Source organism: Xyrauchen texanus, chromosome 15 (assembly GCF_025860055.1).
Source record: "Xyrauchen texanus isolate HMW12.3.18 chromosome 15, RBS_HiC_50CHRs, whole genome shotgun sequence".
NCBI lineage: Eukaryota > Metazoa > Chordata > Actinopteri > Cypriniformes > Catostomidae > Xyrauchen > Xyrauchen texanus.
In genome coordinates, this window is record NC_068290.1 from 28,422,808 (window position 1) to 28,450,188 (window position 27,381).

The 27,381-nt window shown below is 35.0% G+C and overlaps 1 protein-coding gene across 1 annotated transcript; it reads right to left on the reverse strand.

Annotated features, from left to right (window-relative positions):
- On the reverse strand, positions 1 to 26,997 carry LOC127656174 (complement C4-like). The gene is made up of 41 exons (XM_052144358.1): positions 26,830 to 26,997; positions 21,500 to 21,686; positions 20,912 to 21,083; positions 20,584 to 20,654; positions 19,737 to 19,825; positions 19,217 to 19,299; positions 18,799 to 18,886; positions 18,557 to 18,677; positions 18,316 to 18,448; positions 17,204 to 17,316; positions 16,886 to 17,047; positions 16,120 to 16,287; positions 15,765 to 15,950; positions 14,293 to 14,454; positions 13,047 to 13,179; positions 12,879 to 12,950; positions 12,140 to 12,349; positions 11,217 to 11,325; positions 10,655 to 10,725; positions 9,760 to 9,899; positions 9,232 to 9,447; positions 9,052 to 9,103; positions 8,810 to 8,899; positions 8,511 to 8,717; positions 8,327 to 8,402; positions 7,959 to 8,151; positions 7,693 to 7,794; positions 6,527 to 6,689; positions 6,057 to 6,271; positions 5,023 to 5,181; positions 4,184 to 4,243; positions 4,007 to 4,097; positions 3,687 to 3,855; positions 3,484 to 3,574; positions 3,030 to 3,104; positions 2,838 to 2,940; positions 1,780 to 1,869; positions 1,549 to 1,641; positions 861 to 944; positions 516 to 648; positions 1 to 341 (listed from the first exon to the last, which is right to left on the reverse strand). The coding sequence occupies exons 1-41, from the start codon at positions 26,904 to 26,906 to the stop codon at positions 200 to 202; spliced, it is 5,151 nt and encodes a 1,716-aa protein (XP_052000318.1). The 5' UTR covers positions 26,907 to 26,997; the 3' UTR covers positions 1 to 199.
- Positions 26,998 to 27,381: the final 384 nt, after the last annotated feature.

Genomic DNA, 27,381 nt, shown 5'->3' on the forward strand with positions numbered 1-27,381 from the left:
TGTGAAGGACCATTTATAAAAGCAAAGCACTGTTAAAATGAGACATTACAACATGAACATGGTTACAATGTTCTCAGTCATCATAATCTTTAGCAACCAAGAAAAGCCATTTTAGTTTAGTTAGGTATTCAGGTTTAGAATAACCTCAAAGCCTTTGAGCTGAAATAAGTAATTAAATGGCCCCAAATTTTATCACAGACTACAGGTTACATCCATCAGCTTGATATTCTTTCACAAAATCTTTCTGTTCCTTGCAGTAAAGTCTGTTGACTGATGCTTTGCATGTGGAGAGCGATTGCTTCATCTCAACCCATGTGTTTGAATCCAATAGATACTGCATGCTAAAAAATAGACAGAGCGATAACAGTTAATGCTACTGATACTTTTGGAGATTACTTGTTTTTATGGGTTCATATGCTTTGGTATGAAGCTGCAAAGTCATGGATTATAATGTGCTTTGCTGTTAGACTGCAGATCAGTTTAGGTGGTCTTTTAAGATTTAGATGGCTACTCACTTTCCATCAGAGTCTCTGGTGGGGCCATCATTACCCATGATGAGATATATGTTCTTCTCTTTCAGCTCACTCTTGCAGTGCTTCCTCTTGGCAAACACCCGCATGCTGTCTGGGCTGACAGTTATGTCTCCCACTGAGGTTCAAAGGTAATAAATTTGAGAAAATCTAGTAAAATAACAATCTCAGGAAACATAGTGTCCTTTCCTCAGGTTCTACCTGACTTTTATGCTCAACATAATAAATTCATCTGATCTGTATTTCTTGAAATTACTGTAATGCTATAAGTGGTTAAGACCCTCTGAGGAACTCTTAGGCAAAGCTGAAAATAGCTTTGTCAATACTTACAGTTTCGTAGGACCACTCTCACAGTTGTTGAGTATAGTACAAAGTTGCTCTTTTCGGCAACTGAATCCACAATGACCTCATAAGCTATAATAAAAAAGAACAAGAAATATTAAATTCTGATCTCTCATTATTAAAGGTCAATACAGTAAATGCTAGCATGCTGCATGCATGCTAATTGGTAACACTACGTTTGATTAGCATAGACTATTGCACAATCATAAATTGAACCTGTCGTCAACCTAACCTCCACTCCCTAAATGTCAGAAACTTTTCAAAATAACACAACAAAACATTAAACACTAACAAGTATCCCGTTTTACATTAATTTTGCACAAAGACACATAAAATCAACCTTAATTTTAACATTTGATCTCCCTGTCGAGTGCCATGCAAAGCATGCTGGTAAATAGAAATCCCCTGCCCAGTTTCAGTTAAATTTAAATTCCTGTCAATTTTAATAGACAAGTTCATCAAACTCAAAACAATAAAACAATTCAGGGTACTTAAATTTTGTTTTGTGAACTCAAAAGAAAGAGAAAGTTCTAAATACTAATCAAGGTTAATTTGTTTGATCTAATATGTTTAATTAAAATTTTCCCTACTGAAAACAATTATTTATTTATTTGAGCATTAGGAATTACAGTGATAGTATTTGCATGTAAAACCTGTATAGCTTTGTGTCACAAACCATAATCAATTATAGACCGGTAACAAGCATAATCAAATCTATCCTTTTTGGTAATGTTCATCTCCAGCGTTTTCCTCTCTGTGAAACAACCTCCTGTGGACACAGAGGTCATAAGAATTTATAATGACATAATCAGAACGATCCTTCAGTTTATGATCATTGGATCGTATACAGTAGATATGCTAATTGATTGTATTTGTTTGAATAGTTAAAGAATTACTAAAAGCTTACTTTCTGCACATTGGCATACATCAGCTGAGCACAGGACAGAAACCATCTTGCTCCTCTTGGGAGCACTGTAGAGCACCGAGCATCTCCTGTCTGTGAAATGTCATGGGGATTGTTTTAGTGACGTCACTTTTAATTAAACCATCATACTATTATACAGATTTACCTGTGAGATCCATACTGTGAACAGAATTGAAAGTGATTAGGTATCATTCATATTTAAAGTCCTACAAGATCATAGATCATTTTTGAGCCTGCATCAATCCATTAAAGAATAGTTTACCCAAAAATGAAAATTATTTCAAATTTTTTCACTCTCATGTCATCCCAGATGTGAATGACTTTCTTTCTTCTGCTGAACACAAACAACGATTTTTAAAAAGAATATCTCAGCTCTTTAGTTCCATACAATGCAAGTGAATGGTGGTCAGAACTTCAAAAGGTCCAAAAAGCATATAAAGACAGCATAAAAGTAATCCATCAGACTCCAGTGTTTTAATCAATGTCATCTGAAGCGATCCAGGTGGTTTTGGGTGAGAACAGACCAAAATGTAACTATTTTTTCACTATACATCCTGAAAGCAGTCTCCTTGGCGATCATGATATCAAGCTGGATTACACTTCCAATAGTGCCATCTAGCACTCTGCACATGCATCAAGTGCCAGGAAGTGTAATCGAGCTTAAAATAATGATTTTGCCTAGAGACTGCAATGGCATCGTTTCAAAAGACATGGATTTAACCAGGGCTGCAGCTGGCCAAAATGATGCCCAACGCAGAGTTCCGGGTGGACGGGGGGTTGGAGTGTCCTTATGGATTACTTTTATGTTGACTTCATCTTTTGGAGTTCTGATCACCATTCACTTGCATTGTATGGACCTGCAGAGCTGATATATTCTTCTAAAAATGTTTGTGTTCAGCAGAACAAAGAAAGTCATACACATCTGGGAAGGAATGAGGGTGGGTAAATTAATTTTCAATTTGGGTGAACTAATCCATTAACAAGGCTAGCTGGTATGGTTTTGTAAAATACACAGCAAATGAAATAGAAGATTAGCTTGCCTGGCTCATAGTAATCATAAAACGTAGCAGGAGCTGGTTGAACTAAACCGATGGGCACGCTTTGCATTGCTCCAAATGCTATACAGGTCTCACTTTCATCCATCTGAGGGGTGATGGAGAGATCAGTAGGACAATCTTGTAAAATAGGGAGATATGTTGAACTATGTACATAGTGACTGTTTTGGTGCTCACGTCATTGAAGTACAACAGGACTCTTCCTTGTGTGATCTCATAGTGAGAAATATATGCATCGACTAGATCTTTCAGCTGTAGGAGAAAAAGTTACAGTCCAAAATCAGAGAAAAATCGAAACTAAGGAAGAATGTAAAGAGGTCACTCACACCATTAGAAGTAAAAGAGACATTTTGGGCAATATATATATATATATATATATATATACATAAAGCCAGTAGGCTTTAGTTATGTCACAGTCACAAACCATATTCCTGATCCATAATTTTTAATCCCATCTCAAGAGAGAGAGAGAGAGACTGTAAATTTGCATATATCCATAAAAGGAGTACACTAATATGTGTTCAAAGCTAATAGACATGGACAATATGCCACAAATCTAAAAATTTGATTTTATTGCGATCAGTTTTTCTGTATTGTTTAATGCTTAACATTTGATATGACTACAGCTGACCTTGTCCAGGTCTGCAACGACTGCATCAAAGCCACTAAGAAGCGTGATGTCAGCAATGGCCATTCCAGAGAGGTTCCTCCCCTGAGCGTGACTGTGAGAGAAGACAGATGATGCTAATAACTCCAAAAATCGTAGTACATGAGTAATGCAAGGAAAAGAATGAGAAAGACATGAACGGGGTACTGTGAGATATTTTTTCTTACCTGATACACACTTGATAGATAATTTCATTCTGTATGTTTTGTGTGGTGTCTCTTTTCTGTCTGCTGCGAGCATCAAACCACTCAATGCCGGAGAGAGGGCGATCTTCCTCTTCCTTCCTCTCCTCCGCTTCATAGTCCTCATAGTAATTGTAATTTTCTTCTACATGAGCTGAAAAGAAAACAGTGGTTAATTTTAAAAGACTTTCATAAGAATTATGGAGCAGATGAACAATTATTGCATTATCATGATTCTCCATATCTACATCAATTCAATTCATATTAGGTCTGAACATTGGATTGGAAAATTAAAATATCCTCACCTGTGTATTCCACTTTTCCCACTATAGAAACACTTATTGATACATCAGTGCAGTCGATGTCCTCCTTAAGAGTATGATATGCCTTTGCCACCTATAACAACAAACCAAAATAGGATCATTTAGGAAACATGGTAGGTATTAACATACCTGAATTGTGTGAATAAATGAACTGCTTACCTTCATTTTAGCTTTTCCTTCTCCAGAAAGCTTTACATTTATGCTGTTTCCCACCAGTTTCTAGGAAGGTAGGAGAGACACAGTGAATTACAGATAAGAGTGAGAACATTTAAGAAAGCTAGGTAAGTCAAGAACTCCTATTATTAACAACACACGAGCTTACAGCAACACCTAGAGGACAACAGGCCAAATTATACAGTAGATTGGATTTAAGTGCATTCTCAAGTCTCCTCATTTAAAACTACACTCCTAAAGATTATACAGTAATCTTGCTGCTTCAAGATATGTAAATGTCTTGTACAATTCTGGATATTTTTGGTTTACCACAAAACTTTCCACACACAACAGGTTCATAATGATCAATTCCAGATTCTGGTTTAGAAATAAATGGTTTGAAGTAGAATACTAAATTAAAAAGGAATGGTGCAGATGAAAAAATAAGTGAACCCCAAGTTACATTGGTCAAATGAAGTAAATAACTAAGTAGAATTAGGTGGATAAATAGTTGATAACTAAATTAACCAATCAATGGATAGAACCTTAGGAATGCATTTGGACAGGAAGCCCATTCTCAGCAGATGCATCTAAAATTGGTCTTTTTTTTCCACAAACAATGTTTTTTGTAATTGTAATTTGTAATGTAATTAGAATCCCTCAAAACTCAAATCATCTTAAAATAAACAATAACAATTATAATATACTGTATGCTTTGTGAAAGTTTTTAATACATATCAGTTGCATAACAATAGAGCACCAATCCCTGTAGATAATACTTTGAACAGCCGATCAGTTTGAAATGGCTTTATAAGCCTTCTTTGTGACAGGTTTAGACCATTTACCTTTAATTCCGCTTCCACTTTCTTTTCGCTGTTTTCCAAAAGCAGCTTCTCCATCTCAGACCTCCCTGGAATTGTGAACTGGGCATTTATTTTAGTCATGGGGGGTTCTGGTATACTCATTGCATACTCTGAGAGGGCTTCCAAAGCCACAATAGTGTCCTGTAAGGGTGTTTGGATTGGATGAGTGTTGCCATTTTAAAAATTTCCTTCATCAGAAATGTAACAACGGAAAGAATTTCCAATTTTCTGATACAAGTTAAAACTGAATTTTGTAATTTCTGCGACACTAGCGCCATCGAATGGAATTGATAAATAAACAATGTTTTCAAAACAGCTTTTGAAATATACTCCTCGTCTGCAGTTGTTCAAACAGTCGGATAGTCCCACCCCAACTCATGCCATTGGTGGAGTAACATTTATGGGTGGGGTCTAAGTGGGTCTCTCAAAACAAACACAGGAATTTTTATAGCACCACAGGAACACAGTGTCGAGATTACAGTAATGCTTTTAAAATGGAAGTGAATGGGGCAAATTTTTGTCGGGTTTAAAGACAAAAATGTAAAGCTTATAATTTTATAAAAGCACATATTCATTCTTCTATTAAAATAAATGGATTATTTGAGCTGTAAAGTTGCTTAAATAGTAATTAACCGTAGTTTGAGGGTTTACAATGTTACATCATCATGGTAACAAATTTGTAAAATTGGATATACATTAACACAGAAAAGGTCATTTAGTGATTTACACTAAATCGTGGTAACAAGCATTTTCTTTATGTCTTGTAGCTATACTTTTGGAATAGTATTTTAATGTTTACTGATTGGCCCCATTCATGTCCATTGTATGTGCCTCACTGTAACCCAGATTTTTGTTGTTTTTTTTTTAAAGAAAAAAGTGACAAGTCAAAATTAATTGTTTGTGCTAATCAATATTATGCCACAAATACTCTCGATTTATCTTAACTTCTACTGAACCTGGAATATTCCTTTAAGACTCAACTAAAATGTAATCCAATGACCTTTAAGCTGATTTACCTGCGTTGATTTGAAACCTCCTTCGTAATTCTCTTGTGAAGTCAAGAAGCATGCAGCATCATGTGCTGTCTGTAAGTCTTTAAGTGCGAGTGAGGTCAGGAGAGCGTATGCTGTGGTCTCTACAACTAATGCCACTCCAGAGGGCACCTTGTATGGCTGAGCCTCATTTACCAATATCATCTTCTCATCATCTCGCCAAACAAGACAATCGCCCTCTTATTGTTGAGCAGGTGAAAGAAAAAAAATGACAGCAGTAATTTAAGATATAAAGACAAATAATACTGTCTTAAGAAAGACTGTTCAGTTTGCTTCTTCCATACAATTAATGGAAGATCTTGCATTCTAGGATTCTTTATGGAATGTCTTCTTTGTCTTACATCCTGTATCTCAAATACCTTATACTTATAAAACATTGAGGATAGAACAATCTTCCATTATTTCTTTTATAATAATGAAAAACTGTAATCTACCTTTTCTTGCCAGACTTTTGAGTTTCTCCAAAGCTGACAGTGCTCGAGGTTGGTTGGGAAGACAGGTAGACAAACAGTATGCTGTAATGGCTAAGGCGTATGATCTCTTTAAATCATCAACCCGTGCAAGGAGGAAGTCAGTGGCACGAGATATGCTGTTTTTCTAATAATCATCCAAAAACACAAAGTATTTGAACTAGTTAGTTACTTAGAAGATGCTATTATACAAAATTAATTCCAGAAGACTTTTGAAAAGACAATCTCTTGGCTGCTGGGCTGCTGGAGTTAAGTGCCTTGTTCAAGGTATCAAACCAGCAACCTGTCATTTTTTGTTAACCTGAATTTATTTGTTCAGTGGCAAGAAAAAGTATGTGAACACTTTGGAATTAACTGCATTTCTGTATAAATTTGACTTAAAATCTGTTTTGATTGGATGAAACAAGTTACAATAATGAACAACCCTAATCTGTTATAACACACAAATTACTGGATTGTTCTTGTACATATTGAATACATCATTAAAAAATTCACAGTATAGGTTGTAAAAAGTATGTGAATCACTAGGCTAATGACATCAAAGCTAATTAGAGTCAAGAGTTAGCAAACCTGCCATCATTGGAGGTGTGGGTAAGAGCTACTTTAGCTTATAAAAAACACTATTCATCTGCTGATGTGGACCATGCCTCGCAAAAAGATATCTCAGAAGACGATTGAGAATTGTTGCTTTGCATAAAGCTGGAGAAGGTTTTTAGGTTGTCTCGAATATCGTAGATATTCATCTTTCCACAGTTAGACAAATTGTTTATAAATAGAGATGATTTAATACAGTGTCTACACTCCCTAGATGTGGCCGTCCAGTTAAGATGACTCAAAGGGCACTGTGAATGTTCAATAAAGACATGAAAGATTAAAATGTTTTGTGTGTTGTTAGCTTAAGCATATTGTGCTTTGTCTATACTTGTGATTTGGTGGAGATGAGATCACATTTTATGACCAATTCATGCAAAAAACTAAATAATAATAAAAAAAAGATTCCAAAGGTTTGACATACTATTACTTGCCACTGTATATGTGTTATCTATAAAGGGAAATTGTATTCCTTCTTCAGTGTCTTTAAAAGTTATTTGTTTGTGATGGTTTTCAACGGTGCAATCTATCGTTCTTACCACATCGTCTATCTCTCTGTCCAAGAAAGGGATAGAGCGTTGGAGAGCAATGGTTATGAAAGCTGTTAAAGAGGCATCTTGCTCAACTCCCCCAATACCGCCCTACAGCAGAAACACTAGATATTAGCGCACATTCAATGTAGTACCACAGAAATATAGTTCCTGTTTATAAAATTTTGCAGTGTTTGACAAGTTGACTTATTCAGTGTTTGAAAGAGTAAAACTTTGGTTGACTGGCAAATGAAAATTACAGAGAAATTACAGACCTGCATTTCCCTATGAATGACTGGATTAGAATCGGAAAAGGACCCATCTAGGCTCTGTGTTTTTATTAGATATGTAACTGCTTTGCGGATGTCCTCCTGTGAAATGGCCTTTTCTGTTGTTCCTCTCTGTTCTCTAGTTTCTAACTGTCGATCAGCCACAAGAGACAACACTTTCACCACCAGTGCAGTCAACCTACATGAAAACAAATGCACGGATACATCTAATATTGTGAATAGTTTGTGGGTCAAAATTGTGAAAATAATATTAAGCAGAATTGTATCTGTTTAAATAATGGGGGCATGTTCAGTGCAGCTCTGGATCTCATAAAAACAAGTCTGGCATATTTATAAACCATCATCAGATTTACCATGTGCTTGTTGGATAGTCTCGCCAAGCTCCGTAGGATCCATCAGGCTTTTGGAAAGTCAAAATTCTTTCATAAGCTGCCAGAGTACAGTATACAAGCATAAATATCCTCAAATGCAAATCAAGGAACAGTCTGACATGGCAAAATATTGCTTAGTATTTGAATTGGTATATTTTGTCTACACCTTTCTCAATGAAATCCAGTGCCTTGTCTCTGGACCCTGCTTCCAGATCTAGCCAGCCGTTGCTGTTGTCCAGGTACCTAATTGACAAAGCAGTCGGAGACATACGAATCATAGTTTGCTCTGCACAGCCATGAGGAGGCCGGATCAGATTTTCCACATTGGATGGGGACAGTAAGGGAACAGCAGTGGACTGGCCAAATAGTTCTTCTACAGTATAAAAAAAAGGTTATTCAGAGAGTACAATACAAACATCTAAGTAACATTTCATATAAGATACATACAGAAAAAGGTTTTTAGACCTTCTAGTTTGACGAACAGGTTGACGTCTGTTTCAGGAACCGTGTTGTTTGGGAAAAGTCCATTGATAAAGAAGGTTTTGTCACTTCTACCTGTTGAGCACAGTTCAAGATGTTTTACATGCTGAGGTTACTACAAAATATATATAAAATTTTAGCTCTACTTTGTGTAATTTTTTTTCCTACAGTTTTAAGAACCACAGTGTATTTATGATAAACTATCAAATGATAGAATACAATCTCACCATTCAGATTAATAAAATAAGTTTGCTCGTCTCTTATTACCACTCCCTCATTCTGTGACATGGAGAAAATAATTTAAAACAGACATTAGAATAATTAAAATCCAACTGCAGCAACAGGGTGATGAAATGTAAGGTAGACATGAGATGAGTTTTAGGTATTCTCCCAGTTCTTTCCCTTACCTTTACCAAGAGCATCTTTTGAATGGCATCCAATAGTTTATAGTCTTCTTTATCATAAAGTTCAATAATGATAGGGATTTCGCCTGTTTTCATGGGAACAGCAGGGAAAGTTACTGTCTGGGAGGACTCTGGGTCCAGATTGATTCTGACATAGGAAGAGGTAGACGATGCCCCGGGTGAACAAAGACCTTCCACTTGTTTCATATGAACTATAAGCTGACCATGAGAGAGATAGATTAAGAAGATATACTATTGTTATGAATCTACTGATTATAACATAATAAAACTATTATGATAAAATGTGTAGCCTACAGTGTGTAAATATGGACATTCACAATAGCCTACAGTCAATTTACCGTATAAATTATTTATAAATGACACTCAGGTAGCAATTCAATAAGAATGAATATGTGTTCTGTGTTATTTTAGCATCTGGTAATCACTAGAATACTGCATGCTAAGGTGATTCAATTTTTGGTGAATTTCTCACTCTTTGTTCTTAAAAAAACTAAGAAGATTTAAACAAACCTCTCGTTCCAACTTGCTATAATTAAATATCACCACAACTATAGCCAGCTGTTCAAAGCATTTGACAGAATAGGGAAGCCTCAAGGAAATAAACAGATGCTTAAATACATGAAGGTCAACAGGCTCCACCACACAAAAACCTGTAAACAATAAAAGTAAAAAAATAAGAGTTGTTTCTTAAAGTTCCTTACACTTAAAGGGATAGTTCACCTAAAAATTCAAATTATCTCATCATTTACTCACCCTCATGCCATCCAATATGTTTATGGCCTGCTTTCTTCTGCAGAACACAAACAAAGATTTTTTTTAAAATAGATCACAGCTCTGCAGGTCCATACAATGTGAATGGTGCCCAGAACTTTGAAGGTCCAAAAATTACATTAAGTCAACATAAAAGTGGTTAAATCCATGTCTTCAGAAGCTATGTGATAAGTGTGGTTGAGAAACAGATGGATATTTACTGTAAATCCTTTTTACTATAAATCTCTACTTTCACTTTCACATTCTTCTTTTTTTGGCAATTCTTTTCTTTGTGCATATCCCCACCTACTGGGCAGGGAGGAGAATTTCAAGTAAAAAAGGACTTCAATATTTATCTGTTTCTCAATATGGATTTAACAACTGGAGTCCTATGGAATACTTATTCCTATCCCTATATACTAACATTATCCCTTTATATGCTTTTTGGACCATCAAAGTTATGGCCACCATTCACTTGCATTTTATGGAACTAAAGAGAGCTGAGATAATCTCCTAAAAATCTTTGTTTGTGTTCAGCAGAAGAAAGAAAGTATAACATATCTGGAATGGCATGAAGGTGAGTCAATGATGAGAGAATTTTCATTTTTGTGTGAACTATCTCTTTACTTATGATAACATTGAGAAGGGAAATTACCATGGGATGGAGACAAGCTGAGAGCCTGGATCTCCCAAGTTGTGATAGAGTCAGGTGTATAGATTTTGTGTCTGGAAGAAAGACCTGATACAATGAAGACCTTTGTAAACCTTAACACTTAATTTCATAATGTTTCAAAGGAGATTTAATGCAAACATTAGTATATACATATTTATCACAAGTTTATAGTGTAATAGCTATGTATGTATTGTATTGATAAATGGTAATGCTTCACTATCATCTCTATCATCATTTACTCACTCTCATGTTATTCCAAACACTTCTTTATAAATAGGGAGCACACAAGTAGATGTTAGGCAGAATGTTAGCCTCAGTCACCATTCACTCTTCAAAGCATTTAAAAAAATAAATAATTAACATCTACTTTTGTGTTCCATGGAAGAAAGAAAGTCATGGGTTTGTAACTACATGATTGTGCATAAATGATGACAGAATTTTTATTTTTGGCAAAGCACATTCCCTTAAGACTCATTTTATATAAGATTCATTTATATTGACAGACAGACATATACTTTATAAAGAATGTGCACAAGCTACTCACATAGTTTTTCCTTTCACATCAATCTCCCTAAATTCAAAGCTTGGAGGGAAATATCTGCGAATATCTTTGTTGTTGTCAAAGAAATCCTCAATTTCATCAACATCAGCAGCTGTGGTAAGGAAAATGCATATACTAACATATAATAAGAAAGATGGACTTTCTGGATGGCCCATAATAATAAGCCTGATCACAAATACAGAAAATGACAGATGCTGAGAATGAACGCCAGTGTGAGAGATAGCCTACAGTAATAATTACCAACCACATGCAGATATTCATTGTGGAAATAAAAAGACTTGTGGCCCAAAAAATGACAAACTTCTCTGTTCACTTTGAGAAAAAAAAAGATGGGTAATAGTTCGTCTTTCTCCTCTTTTAAACTATCGGCCACGCCGAAAATGCATGATAAATGTAAAGAAAAAACGTGTTAAGAAAATGCAATCATTTATTTGTTTTCATTTTGTAAGCTCTGTATTTATTTAATTCAGAGAATAATGCTTTCGTGTTGCTGGTGTGTTACACTTTTCTCAAAGTATTTTCTGCATATTTTTATTTATTAACTTTTTATATAAAATGAAAAGAAGAAAAAACATTGAAAATGCTTGAGTAGAGTGATAACTGGGTACAAATATTGCTATGATGTTGCAAATGTGGAACAGGTTTCTTTCAGCCGTCATGAGAGCAGTCACACTATATGGCTGCGATGCTAAATTTCAGACACTGCCCAAACTTCATCTGAGGCTAAAGATCATCGCAAAGGCTATTAATCGGATGTCGGTGAACATGTCACACTGAACGTTGTAAGATTACTGATTTTGCCCTATGACGACAGAAATCCTTCAGGATTCCCGAAATTTGTCTCAGACGACAGAATCGTGGCCAAAATCGTACAGTGTGCACCTGCCTTAAGATCACATACTCACTTCGGCCATGCGCTTTCCTCATGTCCTCTCTCCTCTTTTTGTTTCTTAGCTTGGTTGCAAACTCACAGCATTCTCGGAAGGCATCCACGCAGGCTTTATTGTTCGTTTTGCTCACTTTTTTCGCTCTGTCCTCACAGGTGAGCTTCATAGGAATCAGGGTGAAGCCATGGCGACAACATTTCTGCAGCTCAGCTATCTTAAACGCAGTCTCTTCAGGACAAGAGTAATGCAAGTGAGCATTAGCAGAATTTTAATGCACATCATGAACTGCATATCAAGAACAAGTAAAGGTATGGAGAAAGGTGTCAATTCAATTAAAACATACATTGAGTGAGAGAGAGAGAGAGACAGCTTGTATGCCACTGCTAATAGTAATATTAACTGAAATAGGCCTACTGTAGAAATTGCATTTAAAAGTGAAATCAGTATTTTTTCTATGTTAAACATTTTTACCTCTAAAGAAATGCTTGTGAAAAATATAAAGTTATCTATGCTCACAAAAATAGATTGTCATACCAGTAGGCTTCACACTTTTGTGGTAACCCCCCACTTTCACTCATTGAAAAAGATCATGTGTTTTTTAAATGACAATGCATCCTTGTCAATGTAAGTCATATCCGACCATGAAGTATAACCAAAACAATTACTGAATGCACATATTTAAATAACACAAACCACGTGCTCTAAGCTTTGAGGATTGATCCAGAGGTATCAACATATACGATAGACATTACTGTACCTTTTCTAGCCATTTCTGTTTGAATATCTATATTGCGTTTGTTTCGTCTAAAACCAGACTCACAGCTGAAACCTAGAAACAGAATGAATTGTTTTAAATCTTTCAAGGGTAAGCCTAGAATGAAAATAGCACACTGAAAATGATCATTTGTTATTTGTATTTATGTACCTTTTCTCATCTTTGAACGGACTGTGTTGGAGTGGGAGATAAATGTCAGACCAGCATCATTAAAAACGGCAGCTGTGTTCTCTCCACCCCCATATGAACAACCCAGGTCATAGGACTGCATGGAGGCAAACACCTTTTCACAAGAAAAGGGAAAACAGTTAAGGAGGTTAAATCAAGAACAGCTCAATAATATATGTTTCCGTGTTTTTTTTTTTGTTTCTGTTTTTTTGTGACTTGCCCATTCATCAAGCATATTTATCCTGTACTGGATGTCTATTTGATAAACTCTTCTGAAATAATAACCCTTTAAGTAGATGCTACTATGAGACAGAACTAAAAATCACCAACAACCTCCTGCTGACTCTGGCTGTCTTACCATCCTCATAATTGTAGATTAGAGTGCTGCTTTCGACACCATCTACCACCACATACTTCTTTCTCAACTATCCGCTTTTGGTATCACGGACACTACACTTTCATGGTTTAAATATAATCTCTACTCATCTCTATTCATTAGTTTAAATCCTCCACCATTCATCTCACTCAAGGTGTCCCACAGGGCTCTGTTCTTGGTCCTTTTCTCTTCAATATCTACATGTTACCCCTTGGCCATATTATCCACAGTCATGGTCTCAGCTATCACTGTTAAGCTGATGACCTTCAAATCTATATATCTGCTCGTTCCACCACAGTACTTCCCCTTGACTCATTAAATGCTTGTATCTATCACATCAAAACTTGGCTTAATAATAATTTTCTTAAATGTAATACTGACAAAACTAAGGTTATGTTATTTGGTCCTCCATCCCTACTTCAGATTTGAATCTCACTATTCATGGTGCTTGTGTCACCTCCGCTCAACTGATTAGACTCGTCACATAACTCACATAAACTCTCTCACCAAGACAGCATTCTACCACCTTTGCAGCATTGTATGCGTCGCATCCGACCATCTCTCAGACCCAAAGACACAGAAATTTAGTTCATGCCTTTATAACCTCACGCCTCAACTATTTTAACTCCCTCTTAATTGGATTGCCTGCTAAACCCATCCCTAGATTACAATATGTTAAAAATTCTGCTGCTAATACCTCTTTCTAGTGTTGCTGTATTATTGATGTTATTGTTACTATTGTTGATTTTATTGTTGATTTATGTTATTATGTCTTTGTACAGTGTCCTTGAGCTTGGGAAAGGCGCTTTATAAATAAAATGTGTTATTATTATTATTATTAGAACAACATACCTGTTTTGCAGTGATTTTGTTTTGAGTACCCAGAGAGTAAATGGCTTTGTCCACTACTAGTAAGGCCACTTTTGCATTTTTCTGTGGTCCTACGTCAACTTCAAGTTCAGCTGTTTTTCCTGGCTCATAATCATGCTGAGAACCAGCAAGCTTTATGCTAAGCTAAATAGGAAATAGAATAGGAACATTGTGAACATCTGTTATAAGCTTATACACAAGTTTTGTAAAACTCTATACACAAACAAAAACAAATCTAAAATCACCAGTGTTAGTTTTGTATGTTTGTAAATTTGATTGCTTTTTTTCTCAGTATCGAAGTAGTGTAAGGGGCTGTTCACACAGATCCCTACTTTGTGAATGCAAGAATGCTTCCTGAGTGTATGGCCGCTAACATGTTCTATCATAACATTCCTGTAATCAGATTACAGTTACTGAATTAATTATAATTGCATTACTTTGAAAAATTCTTCTGAAAGAGAAAAATGGGATGAAAATATGACTAAATTCCTGATATCAGTCTGTTTGCATTTCTGCATTTCAGAAATATATCAGAAGTGATATGTTTCTATAGTACACAAATTTTCTATCTCTATATATAAATCACATTTTTTGTTGTCCTTTTGCAAAGTGTTATTTAATTATACTAGATGACAGCAAGTACCAAGAAATATTATATTCCCTCTATTACCTTCCATCACAATATACAGATACAGATATACGGCATCTTCCCCAAAGTTTCATCACTGTATATCGGCCTCTGAATGGACTAGAAAGTCAATCTAGCTGTCATTGGAAAGCTAAGGTAAGAGCTGATATAGAGGTAAGGTAAGAGCTAATTTAGAGTTTGTGGCATTGAGCGGAGCAGACATGAGACATTTGTCTTTGTTGTCTTACAGAAATCATATTTCACTTCATGATTCTTTTGATAATAATTTGAACTGTGGTATTAGTCAACAAAATAAACTCTACAATCACATTTCTGAGAATGAGTGCTTTCATTTGGTAAATGATTTTTGTGCTGTGTGGAAAAACGTTTCTATTCATATTTCTACATCATCGCCTCTAGGTGGCGCGACTGGAATTTTTCAGGCTTTATTTTGTTATTTTATCTAGCATAAATGCAAAAGTGATGGTATTCTATGACAAGTTCATATTCAAAATTTTCAAACTGTCCCACATATGAGTGACCTTTGTATCCGGGAACTTTTTCAATTTAAGAATACATTTATAGCATGGTTTTAGCCATGCCCATGGACCCACCGGTGGGTCTGCAGAGGTAAAGATTAACAAGCTACTTGGTGTCAAATTAGTATTGTGTAAGTTTGTGGAAATTATGTTTAGAATGTAACTGAAGGATAATATGTAGTAATTAGTTATGCTATTGTTTTTCCATGATATAATTAGTAACCTAATATGATTATAAGAAATTAGTAATCTGTAGTGGATTGAGATTGAGATAATTTTTGAATTACCTTCCCCTCACACATGTCCTCTACATCAACCCACACTGAGTCTGCAATGATGTCACCATTCGTGTCATAATAGTAGCCGATCACTCTTAAAGACGGGATCATGTCCGGAGTTAAATAGATGTTTATTTTTACCAGATGACTTGAAGCAACCGATCCTGCTTTTCTCAGTGTGCCTCTACTGAGTACCTGAAGAGACACACAATTTTTTAAATATATATAAATATATATATATATATATATATATATACACATATAAAACATTACAACACCCTCACACTTGAATATCGCCGCCGTGACCCCAGGTGTGACAGAACTTTACAGTAAATGTATGAAATCATTAACTTCTTTTACCTACCATGTAATATAATTGTCCATCCTCCGGTTTACCATTAATGACATTAATTGTGACATCCAGAAATGCTCCGGGTGACAGTACACCATTAGTCACACTTAGAGACAGGAAGCTATTTGAGGTTCTGATCAGGTGCACTTTTTTGGTTGACTTGAAACCCCCTACCATTGCCTGTTGAAAGTGATATGTCAAAACTATACAAATAGTACTTATTGTAACTGATAAACAAAATAAATTTCAAGAAAAGATGAATTTACGTAAAGTTTCACTCAGTAATATTTGTGCTGTCATTGCAGTGCCATTTAGATGTAGCGTGACGCAAAAACAGAAGTTCTCAGTTACAGATGTCATTGTAAAAATGCACTATTCACAGTCAGTCATGATTAATATCCAATGACAGTGGAAAAATTGAGATACAGCAAGTAATATTTGGTTGGATATCTGATGGAAACATGGCAGCACTCATTAATGTGTGCCCAGTAACATTGCCCAGAATAAAGCAGCTTTTCATGTAAGATTGACTCTTGAGTCTTCATCTCATTTGAGTGCACTACATTGTAAACATATTTTTTAAAGAAACAACTCTACTATTACTATATCATTCTGCTATAAAGTGTAGCAATAAGCAAAATTATTACTGAGTGTGCCTTTAATATCCTTTGTAAAATGTAGGACTAATAGACTATGCGGGTATTGAAAGTATTAATGAAAGCAAATCATTTTGGAAATATTACAGGTATTAAAAGCTTTATTCTTTAAATAAATTAACCTCCACTGAAATGGAATGTGGTGTTTCTTTTAAATTGAAGTTGTAAAATGCTGCTCCCTCTTTATTAGTTGTAATAATGCAGGACTTTTCTGCCGTGCTTGACACATCTAATTTCACTGGGACATCTGTGGCTGGGGAACCATTTGGGTGACGAACCATGACCTAGTAAAAAAAGACAGAACTGATGCAGTGGCTCAAAATCAACAGCAAAATTTCAATCACATCGTGAAGAATACTATTTTGCACAATTGTATGCAAAATCATCTAAGACTGATAGCATCATCGTAGTATGGAAGAGTTGTGTATTATTTTCTTTACCACCACTTCAAATGGAATTTCAGGTATGAAGTATGATCTTGTCCGGGACAGGTCCACAATATATGGACTCGAAACAATGGGAAGGAAAACCTCTGATTCCTGCACTTCACCACCTTGTGATCGGGACAAACAGTCATGTTAGGTGAAAGAAATGATTGTTGTACTAAGATATTAATCTTGTAAATGTGTCTCATTCGCTTTTAAATTTGAATAATTTACACAATTTTGGCCATCCTAACTTTGCTGTACATAGAATATGCAGTCAAATAACAACCTTTTATGAGTTTTATGAATTATTTAGTTCAACAAATCTTGGCTGCATGCACTGTAAAGAGTAAAAATATGCAGATTTTACGTTATTTCCAGCCTGATCTCATGAAATTTGTGTGACTGTCAATTATGTTATTCATTACATGTATCGTGGCAGTTCCAGCTATGTGGTGCTAAAAGCGAGTTAAATGTTCTACAAAACAGATGAGTTTTTTTTAAGTAAATGCTCTATTGAGTTTTAAATCAACAAAACCTACCTCCCGAGTCCCTTCTCTAAACCTAAACCTAACTGATAGTGTCATAAAAGCAAATATGAGATGAAAAACACATTTGCTATGCACTTTTAGCTCTGTGAGCTTGTACCTTGGTCATTTGCATTGCAAAGCTCTTATCACTTGCGCTATCACGCAATTTGTTTGCGCTTCAACAAGCTTATAAATGTTGTTGGTTATGTAATGCAAATGTTGCCTTTCAAGTCATGTGCTACCCTAAAAGTGTTTTGATGTCATAAGATAGCACTGAGTAAGAAATAGGGCAAAAAGTGCGTGTTTATTAACTGATAATCTGCCTTTTTACTCATAATTTCATTGAAATTGCCGCATTACGTACAACAAGCCACGTAAAAATCATTTAGCAAAAATCTAGTTAGAGTAACGTGATTTTATGAGACCAGGTTGCTTAACTTTACTTTTGTAAATTTACTTTTGACTACCTAATGTAGTAAAATCATATAAAATTATATTTTAAACTTAGATGTTACTATATAAAACATTTTTACAATGTGGTCTTTCAACTAAGTTCAATTAATTTGACTAAACGGAATACACTTCATGTTTAATTACTTAAAATGTCCGTGACAGTGACAGCAATGTAGAAATGGGCCTTAGTTGCTGCCAAAGTATTCAGTGTTAAATCCTTCAGTTTCTGGTTGAGGTCTGAAACTTTAACCGTAACCTCAGCGTGGCCTTTTTGCACCTAAAACAAGGAAAGACACACTATGAGGGATTATTAAATTGGGATGCATAAGGATAGTAATCTATACATTTTTCTTGGAAGATATTAGTCCTGATAATTTTTACTCACAGATCCAGTTTGCTCCAGTCCTTTAATGAACTTGATTTGGTCATCTTTATTATCCGAGTCCTCCTCTTTTACCCCAAACCGACAGTGGAAACTACCTTTAATGGTCCTTCCATATGTGTATCTTTCAAAAAAATAAAAAAAGGCTTTTTGTTTTGAACTTTTGTCTCAAATTCAGAAGTTGCATGTTAATAATCATCAAAAGCATTATTCGATGTGATTACTTGATCTGAATGTGAACTTACGAGGCTTGAATTGTGATTGTAAATGTCTCAGCATTCACAAGCAGAAATCCTTTCTCTGGCTGAACAGAAACCCCAAAGCTGGGAAGAACTGACAAAAATGGATTGTGTTTGTGTTATAGGCCTAAAAATATCTGTCAATTAAGTGATTGATTGCTTGTCTCTATTTCATGCAGCAAGCTTAAAAATGTTTAGACAATAGCCTACCCTCGTCATCACATTGTTTTCATCATAATACCTTCTTTATACTTGAATCATTATATTATAATAATATTAAATCTAATTATTGTGTCTCTTCCCAGTCCTTCGTTATTACTTTGCTTTCTTACTGAAATATAACAATGCTTGTGTCCCTAATATTTCCTTATATGCCTTTGAAAGCAGTAATAGTCTTGGTCAAATAACATTTAATGCTACTCACCAAACTTTTGAACCTTGAATTCACGCACTGCAGCATTTCTCTCATCACCTTTGTAATGTGCTGTAATCTTCCAAATACCAGGTCTGGAGAGATTGAATAAAAATTCTGAGATGGACTGAGTTTAATCACAGAAGCTTTATGTTTCATCTTAATTGGTTAGTTCACCCAAAAATGTTCTCATCATTTACTCATACTCATGCCATCCCAGATGTGTATAACTTTCAAAGTTCTGGCCACCATTTACTGGCATTGTATGGACCTACACATCTGAAATATTCTTCTAAAATTCTTTGTTAAAATAGTCAAACACATAAGGGATGGCATGAGGGTGAATAACTTATGAGAGAATTGCATTTTGTGTATGTGTGTGTTTGTGTGTGTGTGGGGGGGGGGTGGTGGTGATGAACTATCCCTTTAAAAGACTGAACAGCATACAAATCGTTATTTCCATGAACATGAAAGTTTAAATATATATATATATGATAGAAAACATGACAGTAAGATTTAAAGTGGGGCCTACTTTGAAACATCAGGGATATTGAAGTTCTGTGCAAGAATGCCATTTGGAACTTTGTACTGAGATTTCTTGATTTTGTTCCCTTCAGCATTCTAAAAAGGAAATAAAGACAACAATTAAAATGGCATATCAATTTCTTTTTGTTATTGTTTAATTAATGATGGATGAAAATGCAGGTGCAGGTGCAGTATAGACCCAACTACATCATACAAATAACATTTAATAATGTAACACCTTGTGAGGTGTTACAGTACAAATTTGGGTCTCACTTTATATTATGTGTCTTTAACTACTATGTACTAACAATAAAATACATACAATACAATGCATTTATTGTGTAACTACATGATGTTATGCATAATTCTCACAAGATTCACAATTACTGCTACTGAGGTTGAGGTACAGGTAGGTTTAGGAGTAGGGGTAGGGTTAACAGCATAGCTGTTCATTTTTTTTTTTTTTTTTTGTCATTCATGTTTTTACAAGAACTGTTAATGTCACATGTTTTAGGGACTTTCCTCTGGATTTAAAACTTGGGCTCCTATGTTAGTAGTATACTCTTTCTCCCTTACACTGCCTATCACTTGGAGTTTTTTGGAGTTTCATGACCTTAAAAGTCTAAGCTTCACACTAAGGCTCGGGTTAGGGTTAGGTTTAGGGTTAGAGGTAAGGTTAACAGTGTAACTACAGATGTAATGGAATTCAGGTACTTTAAGAGTAAGTACAATGCAACAACACATATATACATAATAAGTACATTGTACATAAAGACACCTAATATAAAGTGGGTCCTAAATTTGAAACCCAAACAGAGGTGCACAAAAATAAAAAAAAGTTCTCTCTCACTTACAAGTACAGAAACGTGAATTATCTCTGATTTTGGCCGCATAGTGTGATCCAGAGTAAAGATCCTGAACAAAACTGAGAAATGCAGAAAATCAATTTTAATGTACATCACCAATGTTTTCAAATATGTAGAGCATCTATTGAGGAGTCTGTCAACCCTAAAACAGTAAGTGTCATTCATGTTCAGTGTTTGTCACACTATTGTCACTGACAATATACATACTATACATACTTTTGTGTATAACTTTTTTAATTTTGGAATATCCCAGATTTGTTTTCATGTTGATGTGTTTACTCATTGGTATGGCAACACAAATCCCTTTTTATGGTACCTTTCTGTGTGGGGTTGTATATGGGTTGGTTTGTCTGAATGAAGATGTAGCCACTTTTTTGGGAGACCAGGACACGGGTCTGCCATTTCTCACCATTAACTTCACACACCAAATTGAGGTAGGGAGGCTCTCCATTGGTAGATTTTAGGTTTGAAACCTCATTTGCCAATATCTTTAAGAGAAATCAAAAAAAGTATGTATGAGCAAGATTGTGTGCTTCTTCAGCAACTTCAGCAGTATCTCTCCTAGACTTCTGATACCTTTATTAATTTGGAAAAACGTGTTTGAACATCCACATATCTAATTATTATGTAGGGGAGAATGTGGCTGGTTGTTATACTTTTAAGTGATGTCTTGGGATAGTCAATATCTGTATAAGCACAAAAGTCTTGGCTTCAAAAAAGCTATTAAACTTTTAAACCGTTTTGCTTTAGGAAAAACACACATTTGTGTACTTGGACTTTGTATTTACTGAGATACCCCGGTCTTCCCTATATTTAAAAGTAACTACATCTTGGTCAAATTAACATCTGGTCTTGGAGTAAATTATGTGTAAACAACAACAACAAACTTATTTACATTATTTACCTCAAGCTCCACTGTTTCAAACTGTCCTTTTTGGGTGATTGTTTTGCTTGCACTTGCTGACATGGGAACCCGCTTCTCTGTTTGTAACTGACAGGACACGGACTTGCCGAGCAATGAGTCCCCCACCTGAATCATTATGCGTTCTCTCACACCAACGTGAAACACACTTGGAGCTGTAATTAGAAATCTGAGACACACCAAGACAATTCAATAAATAAAAATCAGTTCAGTTTATTAAAACAATTATAGATTTTATATATAGAAAAACATTGAAATATTGAAAACGTGTACTGTCGGTGTGCCTACAAGAACAGGGGTTAGAAATGCTGAAATAAATAATACATTCCAAAAGTTTGGAATAATGTAATGTGCTGTTTCAGAAGGAAATTGGTACTTTAATTCACCAAAGTGAAATTGGTAATTTAAATCACAAAGTATAGTCAGGACATTACTGATGTAAAAAATGGTACCATGAATATTTTAAAAAAGTCATTTTTGATCAAATTTAGACATGCCCCATTTCCAGCAGCCACTTTACACTTTAGTAATCATGCTAAATTTCTAATTTGATACTAAAAAATAAATTGCCATTATATCACAGTTGAAAGCTATTTGGTCTGTTAAATTAAGCTTAACATTGTGCTTGTGTTTGTTTTGAGTTGTCACAGTATGCAATAGACTGGCATGTCTAAAGGTCAATATTAGGTAAAAAATGGCAAAAAAAAAAAGAAACAGCTTTTCTAGAAACTCATCAGTCAATCATTGTTTTGAGGAATGAAGGCTATACAATGCTTGAAATTGCCAAAAAACTGAAGATTTCATATAAAGGTGCACACTACAGTCTTCAAAGACAAAGAACAACTGTCTCTATCAAGGACAGAAAGAGATGTGGAAGGCCAGATGTACAACTAAACAAGAGGATAAGAACATCAGAGTCTCTAGTTTGAGAAATAGACACCTCACATGTCCTCAGCTGACAGCTTCATTGAATTTTACCTGCTCAACACCAGTTTCATGTACAACAGTAAAGAGAAGACTCAGGGGTGCAGCCTTATGGGAAGAATTGCAAAGAAAAAGCCACTTTTGAAACAGAAAAACAAATTGAAAATGTTAGAGTGGGCAAAGAAACAGACATTGGACAACAGATAATTGGAAAAGAGTGTTATGGATCTTAAGCCCATTGAGCCTTTGGGGGATCAGTTAGACTGTAAGGTGCGTGAGAAGTGCTCGACAAGACAGCCACATCTATGGCAAGTGCAACAGGAAATGTGGGGTGAAATGTCACCTGAGTATCTGGACAAACTCACAGCTAGAATGCTAAGGATCTGCAAAGCTGTCATTGCTGCACATGGAGGATTTTTTGATGAGAACACTTTGAAGTAGTTTAAGTTTGAAGTTCTGGAATTATTTTTAAACTGTAATAGTAATTTTTCAAGTTATTAATGTCCTCACTAAACTTTGTGATCAGTTGACTGCCACTTTGGTGAATAAAAGTACCAATTTCTTTCCAGAAGAGCAAAGTCTGTTCATTATTCAAAATGTTTGGCTGCCAGTGTACATTTATATGCACATTAACACAGAGACATGTACATTTCACAGAGTTCTCTAACACACTATAACACTTTACTGATGTAAAGGTTCTAGTCTAAAATTGCACACATTTTCCATAGTTTATCGAACATGGAGTTACTTTGAAAGCACCTGTCTATTTCATGTCTGCTTCCAATGTCCAGCAATGGAAATGCATACACCACAGGAGAAATTTGTCATATTTGTCTATTTTTTTTCTGAACCAACAAATATAGTTTCCTCTGCATTTAAAATTATATTTAGTTTGATATCATTGTGGTGAAAATAACATTTTAAACATTTTAGGAATAAAATACTTGACTTATTTGTAATAAGCCTTGTAATACATTTGTTAATACTAAGCCTTAAGTTTGATAAGATTTTACGTACCCTAAATACTATGCATACAATTCAATAATATTTTCACACTTTTGTATGACAAAACTATAGCTTGATTGGAAATTAGTCTGACAAACACACACACACACACACACACACACACACACACACACACACACACACACACACACACACACACACACACACACACACACACATATGTTGGTGTGTCTATCCTTATGAGGACTCTCCATAGACATAATGATTTTTAAACTGTACGAACTAAAGATTCTATCCCCTAAACCTAAATTTAACTTCACAAAAATCTTTCTGCATTTTTACATTTTCAAAAAAACATAATTTAGTATGTTTTTTTAAGTGATTTTAATTATGGGACACTAGAAATTTCCTCATAAACCACATTTATAGCATAATACCCTAGCTTTTAATTACCAGTTTTTAACCTAAAAAAATGTCCTCGTATACCACCCAAACCAGCCCACGCACACACACACACACACACACACACACACACACATGCACACACATACGTATTCTTTGATAGTTTCCACAATTGTTCTTCATAAAGAAACATTTCTAACATGCTCTTCACTGACACTGTTGTCTCCTTGGTAGCTAAGTACACTAACTTAAATGTTGCTGTGATGAAGCCACATCTGGGGAACAGTAGCTAACAATTTGTATTAAATTTGTTCACATGGTTTACACTGAATAAATATTTAAAGAAAAATAGCTTTATAGTTTTTAATATTTTTCTGATGCATTCTCATATTTTAAAGTCTGGGTCAGAGGTAAAATGATAACATCAAATATGTAGGAGCCCAAGAGTGCCATTTACAAAAGAATGAAGGAATAAATTATCAATCCATTAATTTGAAAATAAAAATATGAATAAATTAACCAATTTATAAATGAACAAATAAAAAGACCCATTTAAATTTGTTTATTTAATTCATGTTTAAAAAATAAATTTTATTTAACAATAAAATTGTGCATTATTAAATCATATTTATTTCATTTTAAAATGGCACTAAATGTAGCAATAAATTAGTACATTAATGAGTCTTTTAAATGCATTTTTTAATGCACTTTAAAAGCACCATTTTAAATTGCATTTTAAAAAGGCATTTGGCCATTTATTTTCTTAATTAATTTGCCAATAGCTTTTCTTTTTCATTTTGATTTTCCTTTTCTTTTACCTTTTTCTTTTTCTTTTCTTTCTCCAATTGAGAATCGTGCTAAAAACACTGCAACTATTTCCCTTCCTTAGATATAGCAAGATACTTTTCGGGAGCATTGATTGCTCCGATGTAATTCAAATGTGCTTTATTTTTGCTGTTAAAGAAACATCATAAAATTTTTATTTCTTTGTATTTAACAAGATTTTTTTTTTTCAAGCTTTTGGGAGCCGTGAAATCGTGCAGGCTAAACCCTGTGTCAATCACTCTCACCTGTCTCCGTCGTTTGTGCTCACTTCTGGTTTATGCAGTATTTGGTATCATTAAAGCATAACTGTTTTGGCAAAGTGTAATCTTTCACCCAATCAAAGTCAAACACATCTCTCTTTCTCTTTCAGGAAATATGGTCTGATATTTAAACCATGGATGAAAACTACTAACCTTTCAGCTAAAGTCACCTTTTCTGAAGCTAATTTGGAACAAATTGTTTGGAAAATGTCTAAATTGTCCAAATTAAATTCACTTTAAATGGTTACTTTAAGCTTAAAAACTTAAAAACTTGAAACTCATTTATTCTAGGTTTACAATAGCAAAACATAGGAAGATACAATACAAATCAAATGATAGTTTTTTTAAAGTTTGTAAATAAAGTTAATATTAACATATAAATATAAAATAAATGTCTATACAAACCTTTTATTCTTTTATTTCTTTTATTTATTTGATAGTATTTGTATTTTTTTTAAAGAAAAACCAGCATATCAAATCATTCAATACTGTTTAAAAAGCATCCCAGGATGCACCTGAATTTGACTGAGAAAATGAACAGTGTGTAGAAGTGCGCAGAGCTGGAATAGACAAAAGGCTATACTGAAGAAGTTCAGATATAAGATGTTATTTGTTTCATTTCCATACTTTTTTGTTACTTCTTAGTTTTGATGACTTAATAGCCTACTCAAATTCTAAAATGTGCAGTAACAAATAATAGATAATAGGAACGTGTTTATTTTATTTTATTTATTTTTCTCCCCTTTTCTCCCCAATATTTGGCATTCCCAATTCACTAGGTCCTCCTGGTGGTCCGGTTACTCACCTCACTCCGGGTGGCGGAGGACAAACCTCAGTTGCCTCCGCTTCTAAGACAGTCAGTCCTCAAATCTTATCACGTGGCTTGTTGTGCATGACACCACGGCGACTCACAGCATGTGGAGGCTCATGCTATTCTTCTAAATCAACGCAAAACTTATCAAACGCCCATTGAGAGTGAGAACCACTATTCGCAACCATGAGCTACCAGGACCCCGTGATCAAACTTTTTTAAAGAGAGTTCACGTTGAGCGTGTTTTTGTGTCCGTCCACGCTGTTTTATAATTGATTTCAATGTAAACGTGCGCTAGATTCGTGTTTCGTGTAGATTTGTGTTTTTAGAAGCCACATCAAGTTAAAAAGAAACTAAACTGTTAAATGTCTCGAGTCGATAAACATACATTTTGCTCTTTTGTGGTGCTGCGTGTAATTTTAGTGCAACAACAACAAACATATTCATAATGTGTTTTCAAACATTGCGCTGAAATTTCAAACAAATAATTTTAAAATTAGCTACCATACTGGCTTATGAAATTACACAATCACCGTCAATGCAAGCCATGCCAGCTTTTAGCAGAATTAAAACAAATACAAGCAAATTCAGAGCTGAATGTGGCTGTTTACTTGCAAAACAATTCTGAATAATTTACCTATGTAAGTTTTGCTGAACAGCTCTGTTCAGCAGTGTCACATATAGACTATAAACAATTAGCAGCATAAACACGGACAATTTTTGTTGTTGCATTTGGAGTTTAATGGGGTGAAAGATTAAATCTATGCCAAAGCATTAATGGTAAATGGTCTGCACTTATATAGGTTACCAAAGCGCTTTACACTGTGCCCCAATCACCCATTCACACACACACTCATACACCAATGGCGGCAGAGTTGCCATGCAAGGCGCTGACCTGCCATTGGGAGCAACTTGGGGTTCAGTGTCTTGCTCAAGGACACATCGGCATATGGAGTCGTGTGGGCCGGAGCTCCTGGGCTCCTGGGCTTCCATACAAAACACGCAGGCATTTACAAAGTAGCAAAAATGAATAATAAAGACAAAGTCAAAAGTTTCCATGACAGATTTAATATTATCTTAACAAAAAGAAAAAGGTTGAAAATTTGTAAGAATACAGTACTTACCTCTGTCTGTTATCTCCCTTGGCAAAACAACACAAGCACAGCAGCAGATAGAAAAGAGGAGGCATATGTACCTCCATGGTGAATATGTGAGCCCTCTGTGAGAAGCAGAGGATAACCAGAAGGTTTTGGACAAGCAAACGTTGCACAAGAGTAACTGAGTGAATATTTATTATAGGGTTTAAGGGTCTTGACAGAGTTCTGTGCTATCTCACTGGATGAACTTTTGGCGTACCTTTTCCAAAGTCATGTGATTTAAAAGAAATTTAAAACAAATAGACCAAAATCATATATTTGACGACCTTTGGATCAATTCAGTTTAGAGTTAGTGTTATTTTGTATTTGTGGTACACAATGTAAATATTGGCAAGGGATCTCCAGGGATTTGATACTGCACAATCAAAGTCCATGCTCTTCTATTAGAGATAGCATCCACAATCTGCAGTGCTGGTGGAGCTCCAAGAACAGGGTTGGGAAACTCTCGTATTCTCCAAAGTCATGTGATGTAATAGGTGTCCAAATATAAAAGTTTTTTTGTTTGTTTTTTAAGAAAAG

Coding starts and splice junctions, on each gene's coding strand:
- LOC127656174 (XM_052144358.1), bottom strand. CDS start 26,906: ATGGAGGTACATATGCCTCCTCTTTTCTATCTGCTGCTGTGCTTGTGT. Junction 16,288..16,885: donor CACATTCCATTTCAGTGGAG/GTTAATTTATTT, acceptor CACTTTCAACAG/GCAATGGTAGGGGGTTTCAA. Junction 3,856..4,006: donor GGGAAAAGTGGAATACACAG/GTGAGGATATTT, acceptor TTTTCTTTTCAG/CTCATGTAGAAGAAAATTAC.